Raw genomic sequence first — 15,920 nt, 5'->3', positions numbered from 1 at the left:
AAGGTGAACTCCAAGGCCAAGGTACATCAGTGTCAGATCGCACCATTCGTCGTTGTTTGAGCCAAAGTGGACTTCATGGGAGACGACCAAGGAGGACACCACTGCTGAAAAAAACTCATAAAAAGCCAGACTGGAATTTGCAAAAATGCATGTTGACAAGCCACAAAGCTTCTGGGAGAATGTCCTTTGGACAGATGAGACCAAACTGGAGCTTTTTGGTAAGGCACATCAACTCTATGTTCATAGACTCAAAAAGCAAGCATACGAAGAAAAGAACACTGTCCCTACGGTGAAACATGGAGGAGGCTCAGTAATGTTTTGGGGCTGCTTTGCTGCATCTGGCACAGGGTGTCTTGAAAGTGTGCAAGGTACGATGAAATCTGAAGACTATCAAGGCATTCTGGAGAGAAATGTGCTGCCTAGTGTCAGAAAGCTTGGTCTCAGTCGCAGGTCATGGGTCTTCCAACAGGACAACGATCCAAAACACACAGCCAAAAACACCCAAGAATGGCTGAGAGAAAAGCGTTGGACTATTCTAAAGTGGCCTTCTATGAGCCCAGATCTGAATCCCATTGAACATATGTGGAAGGAGCTGAAACATGCCATTTGGAGAAGACACCCATCAAACCTGAGACAACTGGAGCTGTTTGCTCATGAGGAGTGGGCCAAAATACCTGTTGACAGCTGCAGAACGCTCATTGACAAATACAGAAATGGTTTAATTGCAGTGATTGCCTCAAAAGGTTGTGCAACAAAATATTAAGTTATGGGTACCATCATTTTTGTCCAGCCCTATTTCATTAGTTTGTTTTTATAAATAATTATGTTAATCAACAATTCAAAAGTAATGGCTGATTTTGATTATTTAATTTTCAATAAATTTTTATTTATTGTGACTTTTGTGAGTTTCAAGTGATTTCAGTGAGAATTGTGGGTTTTTCCTTCTTTAACTGAGGGGTACCAACAATTTTGTCCACGTGTGTACATACATACATACTATAATGGATTCTCCACTGTGTTTCACTGTGGGTGCGATGCATCGAGCATCAAAATGTTCTCCAGCTTTTCTGCGAACAAAAACATGATAGTGCTGACTGAGGAGTTCAAACTTGGACTCATCCACCCAGAGTACCTTCTTCCAGTCATCTACAGTCCAGTGTTTGGGCTCCCTGGCAAATTTTTGGTGTTTTTGGATGTTTGCAGGCCTCAATAATGGCTTCTTAGCAGCTATTGTTTCCTTTAAACCTCATTCCTTCAGTCGTCTGTTTATGATCAGTCTGGAGACTTTGTCAGATTCTGACTTGGAAACATTAATCTCTGGCTGAAGATCAGCAGTGGTCTTCATTTTGTCTGCAGTACTTCAAATCTAGAGGTGCCTGACATCTGCTTCACTTAGCTTTCGTTTCAGCCTCTTCCTTGGTGCATTTTGTAAGCACCAGTCTCTGCAATGAAGTCCGATGAGAACACTTAATGTCTTGCCCTTTTTGTCTCAGAGACCATCCAGAATCTTGAAGTGCTTTAATTCAGACTCCGTCTTTCTCACTGGGTTCCTGACGCTACACTATTTTGAACAGGAATGAGGAATTTTAAACTGAATTCACGTTTTTCTACCCAAATTTAAGCCAGCACACTGGAATTCTCTGAGAAGTCAGAAATTAATCAAGAATAACATACAGCCAGTAAAACAAATGTTTCTGTTCAGGAATGCAAGGAAATAACTGTAATTTGGCATCTCAATGGAAAAATAATCATGTGGGATAACAACAATAATTATAGTTTAGCATTAAATATATCATTTTGATTCTAGAGCTTGCACATTCTGGTGGATTAACCATTATAGAAACAAAAAATTATTTTGGTAATCAGCAATACTGTTAATTTAGGGCAGCGGTACGGTGGCAAACACCTTACACTGGGTGGTGGTTTAATGCATTTATTATGCACTGTACACACACCCACACACACACACACACACACATATAGTCACTAGTTTCTAACACTTTCAGGAAATTAATAGAAACACAAATTTCTTCCCCATGAAGACTCGAAGTGCTTTTTTGTGTGTGTCTTCTTCAACCAATCAAATTTTCTTCATACAGGAAACCCCCCCCCCCCCCCCCCCCCCATTTACTTTTTTTAAGCTCTGCATGTCTCTGCAATCGCTTGACATATGTTTGTCTTTTTTCTTTTTTGTGTTTTTTTTTCTTTCTGTCTCCATCTCTTACAGAACCAGGCCAGGTTGTTTATAGAACAGAAAAAAATCCCCTTCCCTGTAGAAAACCACAACACAAATGAAGAGCTTGGTAAGTTAGCATGTTGCTTAAACCCAGCACCTCATTTATGCCACGACAATTCAGTTTTTCCTCACCATCATTTTCTCTCTTTGCAGCTATAGGTTATGTTCTGATAGGCAACGGTCTTTATGATGAAGCCATCAAACACTTCTCACTCTTATTACAGGTGTGTGTGCATCTAACATTTCTCAATATGCCTTTTGCAAAAATTCACTTAGAGCAAATATTTTAGAAATCTAGAAATTCTACTTGATGCAGAACTATTTCTATCCGTGTTCTCAGAATGTTTTCCTGATATGTTGTTCTTTGATCCAGAGTGACCCAGAGCTGGTCAGTGCCATCTATGGGAGAGGGATAGCTTATGGGAAGAAAAGTCTGCAGGTGAGTGATGCTTGCAGAATGTACCTCCTTTTAATATTTTGTTTTATTTCTCCACATTATCCTTCTTGTAAGGTGCCGCAGTAGGAAAGTTTAATTACTTATGCACTTACAATTCATTAAAATACAGATAAACTGTGCCAAATTGAGTATGAGCAGCTTTACTCATCAGTTGTTGTTATTATTATTATTATTGTTGCTATTTAGAATTATGGAATTTCTTTCCAAAACAACATATCACTTCACATATTGCTGTCTTTGTCTGACAGATTTTATTTGCATTTATACTTGAGTCTACATATCAAAATCACTCACTTTGAAATATATTTTAAATGGAATACTAATGAATTTCATGGAGTTTTTTTGGTGCCAAATCGAACTCAAAATTAGGTTGAAAGCAAACTGTCCGTTTGCTCAAACCACCTCTGCGTTTCGGCTGCATAGGGAGCTGTAGTCCATACGCATTTTTTGGATGCCTTTGCAGTTTTCCGTCTCAAAATAAAAGGAATCCTGAACTTTGTCGACGGCAGCAGTTTCAGGTAAACGCAGAATGACTCAGTGTGACATTGGATGAATGCAAATTCAATCTGCCAGGATGCTGCGGTTATGGAAGTGTGCCCTCCGGAAAAAGTTGGACAGCAGTTTTAGTTTTAGTGCTTTGCGGCTAGGTCCTAGTTTTGTGCACCATATATTAAATTCTATGTCAACAAAATGTATCTGTCTCCATGCCAGGACATAAAGAATGCTGACTTGGCGTTGTACGAGCTCAACAGAGTCATCACCCTCGAGCCGAACTGGCCAGAGGTTTACGAACAGAGAGCAGAGGTGAGACGTGTAAAATGAAAATGACTTAGTGCAAAGTGTAGTCTACTGGTGTTTCCTTCAGTAGTGTATTTTTACAGTCCTGTTCCACCCTGTAACACTACAGCTGCTTGCAGCACTGAATATAATTTAGCTGAAACCATTTCCAAATAAGAACTTAGATGCCCTCATTCTTTTGGGTAGCTTATTTTCTAAACATTGCTTTATTACATTGATTATTACTTGCCACTGTGTCTGATTAATTTTATGTTTGGCTGTGTATACGGCTCACTTTCACTCTGAATAACATGATTTGTGTGCTTTATTCCAATAAAATGAAGTTGTTTTCAGATTACATACTGCAGACAAATGGGAAGAGTGTGACAGAGTTTACATCGTTTTTGTTGTTGTTGTATTTGGTAACTTTAAAGACACATTTAGCCACATTTTTTAAAAATAAAAAAAAGCATTTAGCAGCCAGAGTAGTAGGAGGAGCAGCTGTCATCAGCCAGACTGAGATGTAAATAAGTTGTTAAATTTCAGTGATACATTCACACTAATGACAAAATGATCCCTACTCGTTGGGGAAACTCCTTTGCTTGTTCTCTAAATTATTTACCTTGGTCTATTTGAGTTTGAGTTTCTTCTCAAACTGCACAGATTTGAGTGCAATTATAATAAAACATCAGTTGCATTTTAGCACCACACCCTAAAATGAGAGGTTTTTGTAGCTTTAGATGCATATTGAGGTGATGGGAGCTGATTCAAACATGGTAGTAGCTTCTGATGAAGCTACTTCAAAAATTTTGCGTGTGGTGCCATTTTCAGATACAAGATATGTAAAATTGTTGACATCATTGGTCTTTTGAAGCCTTTACCAAAATCAAATGTTCCTCATGGCATCATTCAGATGTAGCCACCACAGTGACCCAAAGAACCACAGTATGCATGCATGTAGACTAGGAAAATGCTTTAATTGATGTGTAATACATGGTAGTTCACCAATAAACAAAAGACTAATCTAAACTAACAGCAGTTTATCAAACTGTGCATGCTGCAGGTTTTTAATAAACTCAGAGGAAAGAGTCCTACAAACAGCTGGAAGCAACAAGCAGAGCTACAGCTCCTGTTAACGTTTTGTCAAAAGCTGGATTACAGTCATTATTGGTGAGTCTCATTAATCTGACTGACTACAGTTCTTCTTCAGCACAGTAAAATTTTATTGTTATGGATATTTAAATTTGTATTAGATGTGAAGTTCTTGAACAAGCTGAATGAGCGAGGCTCACAAACCGTCTTTTGTACTCTGTGATGCTTTTTGACCAACAGTGGTGAAGCTGACATGTTCAGATGCCCTCAGATAATTGGAAAGGAGTGCCTTTCAGAAAAGAGCTTATATGAATTGTTACGCACATATACAGTATACATTTATATGTGGTAATCAGTGCAGAGTGTAATGTGGCAACTTATCTTACCTTTTATGAGCTTTAGCTATCATCGACTAAATTTCGAAATTCCTCAAAACAATCAGTGTTAAAAGTTACTTGCACAAGAAGATAGCGATGACGTTGAAAAATCTACATATTGCTGTAATGCAAGTGGTAAGATAAGCAAAGTAAAATTGGAGGACAGCATTAACCAGTTAAATTTGGACACACAAACGATCATTTGAGTTAGTGGTTCACCAAAGTGTTCAATTCAGCGACCACCATAAGGATTACATCTTTGATGGGATCTTCTGCCCCCGGTTTCACTCTGAGACTTTTTATTAGCGGTTTCCTCTTTGTGACAACTTGTAACATGAAACTGACAGAAAAACAGTTGCACAACTCTTTTATCTTTCAAAAACCACAAAGAGTATGATATTGTGTCTTTTATTGCAGTTATATTTTTGTAGAATCACACATCAGAAAACTCTGACACCATTGTGCATCCCAGAGGCCAAGTCAATAATCTCATTCGATTTAGAGTCCTTCTTCAACCTATTATTCCACGTGTTATGTTATTTTTAAAACAGGAGTGTATCAGTTAACTCTGGAAATGCACACTCCATCTTTTCCTGTAAAGGAATAGTCATTGTCTTTTAAAGCAAATACTGTGCAACTGAATGTCAATCAAACCCATCTTCAACTGTAACAATCAGACTAGATATTCTCCTTCCGTTCTACACAATAACAAACAAAAGTTTAGCATTCCTAAACACAGGACTTTTCCAATTACCAAATGAAAAGATTGATATTGAGTAGGTTGTTGGACTCAGACCTTATCGTTTGTTGTGTTTGTCTGTTTAGATCCTGTCTCCTCTGGGTCGTATCAGTGAGGCTCTGGGTGACCTGACCAAAGCCATCCAGCTGCAGCCCTCAGCTCGTCTCTACAGACACAGAGGAACTCTGCTCTTCATTTCAGAGGTTTGACTATCAAATATGCCACATCTGCATGGTCATCAAAGTCATTCAAATAGGTTTAAAGCTTTTGTGCTATACACAGGCCGTTCAAAAAAGAAAATCACCACCTGAATTTAACTAAACAAATAGGTATGAGCCTTCCTTTGGATAATTACTGCAGTGATGAATTCACTGCAGTATGCACTGCAGCAGCTGGCAACAACTTATTTAACCCCAGCTGACAGCCGTGTTAGAAGACATATCCTGTAGTCGTAGAAAAGATGTTTATCTGTCTCAGAAGCGTCAAATTATTGGCCTGCATCAAGCAAAGAAAACAACTAAGGAGATTTCTGAAACTCCTAAAATCAGATTAAGAATAATCCAATTGCAATATTAAATTAAAACCTGCAGGATTGTGGGGATCCATCATCTTCGAGGAACAAATGTGGTCAGTCATGTGGTCTGATGAGTCCACATTTACCCTGTTTCAAAGTGATGGGCTCATCACAATAAGAAGAGAGGTTGATTGAGTGATGCACTCATCATGGCCAGTACCTACCGTACAAGTCTGTGGGGGTTAGGGTTATGATGTGGGGATGCTACAGTTGGTCTGGTCCAGGCTCAGGAACGTTTCGTGCCCAAAGAATGAGGTCAGCTGACTATGTAAGTGTACTAAAAAATACCAGGTCTTTTCATTAATGGAGTTTTTGTTCCCTGATGGCATGAACATATTCCAAGATGACGATGCCAGGATTCATGAGCTCACATTGTGAATGAGTGGATCAGGGAGCATGAGGCATCATTTTCACACATGGATTGGCCTCCTCAGAGTCCAGACCTCAGCCCCGTTAAGAATATTTCGGATGTACTGGAGAAAACTTTACTCAGCGGTCTGACTCTCCCATCATCAATACAAGATCTTGGTAGAAAATTAATGCAACTCTGGACAGAAATAAATGTTGTGAAATTGCAGAAGCTTATTGAAGCGATGCCATGGTGTGTGTCGTTCTCAGAGCTAAAGGCAGTCCAATGAAATATTACAGTGTGCAACCTTTTTTTTTTTGTTTTTTTTTTTTGGACAGTGTATAATGCATCTGACCTTGCGATAATTTTTGGCTATGACATAGATAGTATGCTTGACTATTTATGGTACCGACAATATATTGTTCAAACCCTCTCATAATGGGGTTGCCAATAAATTATTTCATGGTCAGATGTGCTACACAGGTGGCATCATGTGACTGTGCTTCTGGGTCCCTGGCTGGCTGTAGACTCCCCCAAGTGCTTATTATACAAAACACAGAAATGAAAGTTTGAATAATGTCATTTCCTATTTCTGTTCAGAAATCAGATTCTAAAGCAACAACCCAAATGTCAGCAGCTAAGAAATAATTATCTGTTTGTGAATTTATACTGAAGAGGGAAATGAACGTTTAAGACCCATATTTCTTTTGATTCATTTTGCTGGTGCAAATTGAGAAACAAAGTGTTAAATGAACCCTGCATGTTTGCACTTGTGTACTTGCATGTGATAAATCTATGCTTTGCCTTCCGTCCAGGACTATGTCGCAGCTATGGAGGATTTCCAACAGTCTTTAGAGCTCAAGAAGAATCAGCCTATCGCTATGCTGTATAAAGGCCTCACCTTCTTCCACAGAGGCATGCTCAAAGTAGGTTACTCAATGCCTCATTATTCTTGTCTTTTTATCCCAGAAAAAAAAATCTTAATTTGGCTGTTTATGTGTTGAATATTTAAGTCTTTTTGTAGCGCAGCACCCTCATTAGAGAGCCGACCGTGTATAATCAACACCACATTTGTGCTTTCTGTCCTTATCAGTTCACATTAAATCACTAGAAGTGTCTTTTGATCTGTTAACATCACTAGAGACCTTTTATTTACTGTAAACTGTCACAGCAAGTCTCATCTCACCGCTGGAATTCTGACAGCTTTCGGTCATTCAGGACATAGATCTGCATATGGATAACATTGAAAACATCTGCTCCTTCAATAAAAACTGTCTTTATCTATTAGATTTACAACCTGCAGTATTAGGATACAAATGCAAAATGAGATAAAGAGATTGACACAGTGTAATCAGTAAGGACACAGACTAAGCTAAAGCTTGTTGTTTTGCACGTGTACTGTGTGTTTAAGCAACTTTTTAAAAAAATTCAATACAAACGGTTTGGTAAAATTCAGCTTTGAGTTGATTATCACAGTACATTCTCTGTTTCTGTTTTTAATGTGGCCTCGCTGAAGGAAGAGGTTCCTGTGTCACACCACAGTTTCCTGTAGCCGTTTGTGGTGGAGATACTCTACCTTCAGTAGTGCTACAGCAAACAGTAACACATTTGCAACTTGACATCTCAGTTATTGGTATGCATTTATTTACAGAACCATTCTGGGTATTTTTGCTTCCTATTTGTCTTTTTACAAGAAAACATAGAAGTCACAATCTCTGATCTGTGGATACTCTGCAATTTGTCGTGCCCAAAGTACGATCTGAACTGGGCAAGAAAACATTTAGGTTTTTTGCCCCTTTTGCTTGGAGTAAATTACAATCTCAATTTCAGCTTCAAGCCCTTGTAACACTAGATGAGTTTAAAGCTCCCATGAAATCATTGCAGTCTACCTTGTCTGTCTGCAAGTGTTGTAGGTGAGCAAGTTTTAATGCTGCTAATTATATCTTTAAAAAACAAAACCCCAGTCACCCTTCATAATGCTGACACATTAAAGGCCATATTTAAAATAGATGTTGCTGTTGTTCAGCACATTCACAATGAAAGCTTCTGTGAGTGCTAAGACTGTCAGCTAAATACATTCGTAGCCAAACATGCTTGCACTGTGCACCATGAAGGAAGTGGATATTATCGATGTGTTTAAAAGATGAAACATCTAGATAAGATAGTGCCTCACTGCCATTTATGTTGTCACTTTGATGTTGGTGCTGGCCGGTTCCACAGTGTTGCTTACACGGTTTTATGGTGTGTCAGATTAAGTGAGTGCTTCTCTGCTCGCAGGTTTTCAGCTGCACAGCTCAAGGGGTTTTTTTTGGGTGATGTTTATCACCTCTGTTAAACCACTTCTACGTGATTTCACAGGGGAATCCCTGTGAGGCAGCAACAACAGAAGTACTCTTGATGCTTCTTGTTAATGTGATCAATGGAGAAGTGTGATGTGCTCTGGGAGTGACCGTGTTTCATGATAGTGGATTCTGTTGCAGCAAGTCAACGTAGAAACAAAGTCAACATTGCGCAATCAGTTTTTTATCAGGACAAACTGCTCCAAAGGCAAATTCTTTTCTGTGATGAAGAAAATGTGTGAATAGCGTGAATTTGTCTGCTGATAGAGTTGGTGCCCCGCTTTTTCACTTCTTGAATCATTTTGTAAAAATTTTAATACTTTTTTTTTTTTTTTTGTGGCAAGCAAAAGCTGCCCAGCACAGGCGACGGCAGTGTTCATCTATAGCTCACTCCAGACTGCATTATCTTAACGGTCATCAGATGGATTTCCATATAACTCTGTACTGGCATTTAAGGCCCTTTTAAAGCTTTGGCCATCCACTCACTTTCCATCTAATGTCACCATGAGGTTGAAGTTTTTTCATGAAATATCTGAACGACTACTGCATGGTTAGATAAATTAGATGCCAGTAAGATTTGCACATACCAGTGTTCCCTTATGTATGTAGAATGATTTGTAGAGTGGGGCATCTCTGGAGTGTCACAATTCTTCATTTATAATATTTTACCTCCAAAAATTTGGATGTTTCAGTCAATTATTCGGCTTCACAGGATGAATTTTAATAATAACTTTATGTCAAATCCCTGCAAGACTGACAAAAATCATCCTCCACTGTGCTTTTTGTTAAAGAGCTTGTATCATTCTTTTCTCTTTTCTCTTTCCTTTGGTCTGTTGTATAGCTGTTTTTTGTGGATGTATGAGGTCTGTAAAGTTACAAAGTCCAATGCAAAGGAGGGTATTCTCTCCCACAAACAACACTGCTCCTTATCTTCCGGAAACGCCTTGTTTGAAGTCCAAGCTTTTCTTTTTTAGATCATAAAGTAACACATTTGCAAACCACATGCTGACTGGCTACTTTGGCTCTGCCCGCCAACAAAGAATGGGCATCTGCCTCACAGTTGGCAAATCTTTCTTTATTAGGACAACAATCTCAGTCCTGGTTCGCAGCTGTAGCAAAGCCATTTATGACAGGAAAGTCACGTGTTAGTCTTTGCAGAAAAAAAATAGATATATGGGACGAATGTCCACTGTTTTCATTCATTTTAATGAATGATCGGATCATTAATTGCTAATGCTTCTGACTTTTGTTTTAGAAAATAGTTTCTAATCTATATCTCTAAGATTTGCGTTTTCACTGTTGTACATGAACAACCAACTCTGCCCACATCTGAGTTACACACGTGGACAAAATTGTTGGTACCCCTCAGTTAAAGAAGGAAAAACCCACAATTCTCACTGAAATCACTTGAAACTTACAAAAGTAACAATAAATAAAAATTTATTGAAAATTAAATAATCAAAATCAGCCATCACTTTTGAATTGTTGAATTGTTGATTAACATAATTATTTAAAATTGTTTACAATTTTGTCCACGTGTGTACATTTTGGTGATGGGTATGCAAGCAGCAATTCATAGACAAAATCTGGACGCATCTATTCAGGGTCTGAACCACCTGCTGAGTCAGAATTTTAGATCTGTGCTCATGTTTCCTATTGCAGTTTCCTGTTTGCTCTGTGTTGTCACTCTATGTGAAAGGTTGTTGTTTTCCTCCATCAGGAAGCCATTGAGACATTCAAAGAGGCGCTGAAGTTAAAGTCTGACTTTATAGATGCCTACAAGAGCCTTGGGCAGGCCTACAGGTACAGACACTCTGCACTGTTTTCTTTGAGTTTGATTCACTGTTGTAATGAAATGTAACCTCATGCATGAATACAAAATGTCATTTTTATGCAATGGATTCTCATTCCCATCTGCCTCACTAGCAGTATAAACATTGTTTCTCTATTCTCTTCTTCCAGAGAGTTGGGTGATTTTGAATCAGCCATGGAGAGCTTCCAGAAAGCTCTCATGTTGAACCAGAATCACATCCAGTCTCTCCAGCTCCGAGGCATGATGCTGTACCACCACGGCTCGTTGCAGGAGGCCGTAGGCAACTTCAAGGTAGAGCCATCCACAGCGGAATAAAGCAGCAGCAGGCAGTCCTGTCTAACTAATACTGAGCTGTAATCATCCAATTACATTATGGTGTTAATGAATTAATATGCAGTGTAATTGTCTCATTCCCCTCTCTTCTTCTTGTCCTCCAGAGGTGTCTACAGCTGGAGCCTTACAATGAGGTGTGTCAGTACATGAAGGGGCTGAGCCACGTGGCCATGGGACAGTTCTATGAGGGCATCAAAGCTCAGACTAAAGTTATGTTGAACGATCCTCTGCTGGGACAAAAGGCCAGTTCAGAATACCTCAAAGTGAAATACCTCAGAGGTTGGTGGACCTGCACTTACACACACAAAGGCATGCCAACAACTACAGTAGATTAGATGGTTAATAAGCAGTCAGTCCTTGTTGTCAAGGGTCAAAACTTAATGAGCAGAAGACTAGGTCGGAGTATCTCCACATTGTGGGGTACTTGCTTCCCACAGTTGTTAAAACGAGCGACAGGGTTTTGAACATGACAAAACAAGTTTAATTTACAGCATCTCCAACTCTATGAGACTGCTGCTATCATCTTTGTGACAGATACCACAGGGCACCTTCTTAGGGCTTGTAGAGTCTTGTAGAGGTGGAACCTAAAGGAATAACAGGCAGGGGTGTTTATGGTGTGACTGAAAGACTTGTGTTCATTCATGAGTCCATAAGGCAGCTGCTGAGAGCCTATAGTGAAATATGTTGTCCCAGACTTATTTATGTATTTATTTATTAACGGACAACTGCAAGCAAGTTGGTTTCATTAGAATGTTTTTAGTGGATTTTGTACTGCATCAGGTGGTTACATTTTAAATTCCATGATACGTCCTTATTTTATTGACACATGTACTGTATTTTAAAGAGGAGTGCTTTCATTTTAATATATTAAGGCATTTTTAAAGGCAGCAGCATTTAATAGAGCAGTTGTTGCAGTAGAAAGGTCTGTATGCGGCGAAGGCCAGAGCAGCACCAGAATCTTAGAATAATCTGCATTCATTCCCTCACATCGTCTTCCACATGGTTGTGTTGTGGACAACTATTTAATCTTATGTAACAAAGATTCTAATTACATTCTTCCAACAGTGCTGCCCCCAAATATGTTAGGAGTGTCGCGCTCTCAGAGGAGTATTTCCAATTTAATTCTGAAAGGCCTTGATATTCACTTGTGTTAAAGAAGAATCTTTCTGTTGTAATGAGAGTCATTGTGAGGTTAAAGTAGGACCACACAATGCGAGGAACTGAAGCACATATTTTAAGATTAAAAAATTGCTGGTCATGCCTGTTTAACTTAAGAAAACTTTCCTGTACATTCTGCTTTAACTACCCAGAATTTCTCATCAAATACAGGTTTCATAATTGCTTTTGGCTGGTTTGGTTGTTGTCGTTTTTTTTTTGCATTTGTTTATGTTAGGGTGTTGAAGTCATTTTCCTCTTTTGCATATGTTTAACTTTCTCTTTTTGTCATGTGATCTAAAAAACATCAAGCCGTGTCATTTTACTTTGCTTTCTACTAGAATACTCTCGTTACTTGCACTCCCACCTGGATATCCCAGTAGCAGAGTACAACGTGGACCAGGATTTACCAGGGAACTTTAAGAACCACTGGGCCAAGAACCTGCCTTTTTTAATAGAAGACTATGAAGAACAGCCGGGCCTGCAGCCACATATCAAGTATGTTTGATGGGTTGATTACACTTAATCCGCAGCTGGAACTGGAAGTGAAACCATAGCTATCAAATGTGATGATAAATATTTATTTAACTGTAATAATGTGTATGTTATTCATCTCCCCATTCTTTTTTACAATTTTTTAATCCTCAGACGCCGAAGCAGTTTTTGGGCATTGTGTGCTCCTCAGATTTGTCCTCACCATGGCTTCATTTCTCACTGTATTATAAAGTCTATGGAAACATCACAATCATGGCTGGTAGAGAGAACTAAAAAATGTATTTTGGGCACTATGACATAGTTATAATACCACAAATCTTTAATCATGTGTCTTGCAAAAATAAAAAAAGGAATCAACATGTACAACAGCCAACAGATGTTACTAGTACTGTAAAACAAAAAAAGGGAGTTGTAGATGTTTTAGTACTTACATTTTAATTAGCTTCTATACTTGTCTCCTTTCTACTCGGCACTGCCAAAGCCTGCAGTTCAGCCAAACAGTTACTAAGTCAGTCGTGCAAAGAAGCACAGAATGTTTTTTACAGAATCTGGTTCAAATGGTCTACTTTTGTCAAATTTTAAATTGAGACATGTAGAAGTGTGATGTTGATGAAGCATTGCGTTTTTGTGCTTACATGTTCTTAATATTTCTGACAAAACTGGAAGTCACACCACATTAGTTTAAAGACTTTTGGAAAGTTGAAAATCCAACATTTTTCTCTGTTTTTACAATTTCTATCTGTATTGTTGGCTATTTTTTTCTGATTTATTTCTTACACACACGTGGCTCTTGGAGATTAGAGGGTTAACTTTGAAGTTTTTTTGTACTTTATCTTAGATCACACCAAAGATCCAATTATAGTTATGGATTATTTACAATTCTGTTTGAAATTTATTGACATTGACCAAGACTTTACCTCATGTGTGCTATCATTGGGAAATATTGGAAAAATCAAGATCCATCGTCACTCTAATTTACTCAGCCACAGTTTGTCGCAATTTTCATGTGCTCAAAGCTGAGGCAAACTGTTTTGCGGTTGAAAGTTGACATCTGCCATATTTTCCACACGACATGAAAGCACCAGTGTTCTTCAAGCAGATGTGCTTCTGTCAGCAGATTAAAACTCATTGCTTCTGTTTCATAAAGGTATTTTGTTGACGGATGGCCACAAGTATGGTAAAGAAAAAGAAAAGTGTTTAATGAAGCTTTGCCCAAGTTCATCCTCTGTGTCTCCCTGTATTTTTGGATTGCAGAGATGTTCTGCCACAGAACTTTGACAGCTACAGCAGTGACGTTCAGAAGCTGATCTGCATAGCCGACCATTTGGGGGCGCTAATGCAATACGACACTCCTGGTTTCTTACCTAACAGGAGAATACACAGAGGTACCGCTGATAAATGTTGTGGTTCATCAAGATCACTTATACATTACCCACAGCTGTAACGATATGAGTTGTCTGTTCTTCTCCAGCCATGGGTTTGGCAACCCTGGAGGTGATGCAGGCCATGCATCGGACATGGAGCAACTCCAAAGTGCGAGTCAACGGCAAGACGAGGCAAATGCAGTGGAGAGACATGTTTGACATAGCTGTCAAATGGAGAAGGTGAGGAATATACCAGAAATACAAAAATGCATTGTATTACAGATGTACCCAAATTGTCACAGGTGAGGGTGTCAGTGTGATGCTGTAATTAATGGAGGCAACATTACATGTATGCCACAGATTTTTTTTGGCATTTTAGATGACAGAATCACATAATTTCATTGGAAAAGCAAATAATTATTTATCAGTAGAATACAGAGACTGAAGATATAATTTAGTGACTCTTAATTCGTGGAATTCTTAAACTTTTAAGTTTGGTTTGTCTAGATGACAACACCAAATAAAATGCCCACAAATCTCATCCCAAGAGAAATAATGTGTTGCTCAGGAGCTTCAGGAAGTAACCCTGAAAGTCAAGGGTTTAAAGGCATAAGAAGACAGATGTCGACATATGATAGCCACCAGTTCCTCATGTTTCAACACAGTCTTGCATAACAAAATAAAGTCTAGACCAAAGCTAATATTCAGCTGTATTTTCAGTACTTTTTCCTATGTGAGAACCAGATAAATTGAATTACACCGCAAAGAATATAAAAAATAAGGGAACCCCTCAAATCTGTAAACTAGTAATTACTTTGGTGCACTTCTGGTGTGAAATGAAACCAACTAAATACAGAAACATACCAAAATCAGCCTTTCATCTCTGGAGGATCGTCAGGTCAAAATAGACAAATCACATTTCTTCAAAGAATCTCTGGCGCGTGACTGATTGGATTACAGTTGAAAAACTAAACAGGCTTTTCCTCTGCTCATAGGATCGCGGACCCAGACCAGCCAGTTCTGTGGTTAGACCAGATGCCTGCCAGAAGTCTCAGTCGAGGCTTCAACAATCACATCAATCTCATCAGGTAATAGTTTAACTCTAAGTTTAACACTCATGAGTTCATGGAGTGATTTGAGTTTCTGTTTATTTAAATAACTTGTAATATGATAGTTTTTTTTTGTTTGTTTGGCCTCACTCCTGAGAAGCTCTTTAAAATCTTTCTTTTTCTCTTTCTTCAGGGGACAGATTATCAACATCAGATATTTGGCCTACTTTGACAACATCCTCGACTTCATCAAAGACAGAATACTCGTGTACCACGGGTAAATGACACCAAAGCTCCATTCAGTTGTTATTTTTTGTACACTGCGTCCGTGTCTGCCAAATTTACAATTATTTAATTTCTTTTAATTTTACATTCAATAAAAAAGCGGTTTGGTTTGAAGAAATCTAAACACACAAATTATTACAGGGAAGTTTACATATTTCTGACTAGCCCCAGCTTGTCTTGCCAGATCGATCTGACAGCAGCTATGTTAATGTACTTGACTCCTCTATGCTGCCTACAATGCAGAATTATGTGATTTTTTTTTCCTTTCAGACTTAATTAATTTAGCATGAGAGAGCTGAGTAGGTGTGTTGAGCAAATACAATACAATCTTGTCATCTGTCTCAGGGCGTACAACCCCAGAGGCCTCCTGGAGGTCCGCCAGGCTCTTGAAAATGTGAATAAAGTAGAAGATCTGCTTCCTATAATGAAGGTAAGAAGGAAATAAGATACATTATTTATACAGTGGAGATGACACTTTCTTTTCAA

The 15,920-nt window shown here is 38.6% G+C and overlaps 1 protein-coding gene across 2 annotated transcripts in view; it reads left to right on the top strand.

Annotated features, from left to right (window-relative positions):
• ttc13 (tetratricopeptide repeat domain 13) overlaps positions 1 to 15,920 on the top strand; it is a 32,694-nt gene that overhangs the window by 3,908 nt on the left and 12,866 nt on the right. For both annotated transcript variants that reach the window (XM_022215510.2, XM_022215509.2), the window contains exons 3-17: positions 2,228 to 2,303; positions 2,390 to 2,460; positions 2,610 to 2,675; positions 3,405 to 3,497; positions 5,765 to 5,881; positions 7,417 to 7,527; positions 10,661 to 10,743; positions 10,903 to 11,044; positions 11,191 to 11,365; positions 12,583 to 12,739; positions 13,991 to 14,121; positions 14,208 to 14,340; positions 15,096 to 15,188; positions 15,343 to 15,426; positions 15,780 to 15,864. In XM_022215510.2, the coding sequence (XP_022071202.1) occupies positions 2,228 to 2,303; positions 2,390 to 2,460; positions 2,610 to 2,675; positions 3,405 to 3,497; positions 5,765 to 5,881; positions 7,417 to 7,527; positions 10,661 to 10,743; positions 10,903 to 11,044; positions 11,191 to 11,365; positions 12,583 to 12,739; positions 13,991 to 14,121; positions 14,208 to 14,340; positions 15,096 to 15,188; positions 15,343 to 15,426; positions 15,780 to 15,864 (1,617 nt within the window). The remainder of the gene's footprint in view (positions 1 to 2,227; positions 2,304 to 2,389; positions 2,461 to 2,609; positions 2,676 to 3,404; positions 3,498 to 5,764; positions 5,882 to 7,416; positions 7,528 to 10,660; positions 10,744 to 10,902; positions 11,045 to 11,190; positions 11,366 to 12,582; positions 12,740 to 13,990; positions 14,122 to 14,207; positions 14,341 to 15,095; positions 15,189 to 15,342; positions 15,427 to 15,779; positions 15,865 to 15,920) is intronic.

This window comes from Acanthochromis polyacanthus, chromosome 16, assembly GCF_021347895.1.
Source record: "Acanthochromis polyacanthus isolate Apoly-LR-REF ecotype Palm Island chromosome 16, KAUST_Apoly_ChrSc, whole genome shotgun sequence".
NCBI classification, from domain to species: Eukaryota; Metazoa; Chordata; class Actinopteri; family Pomacentridae; genus Acanthochromis; species Acanthochromis polyacanthus.
Note: the sequence above shows the minus strand (reverse complement) of the source record. Positions and strands in the feature narration are given on the sequence as shown.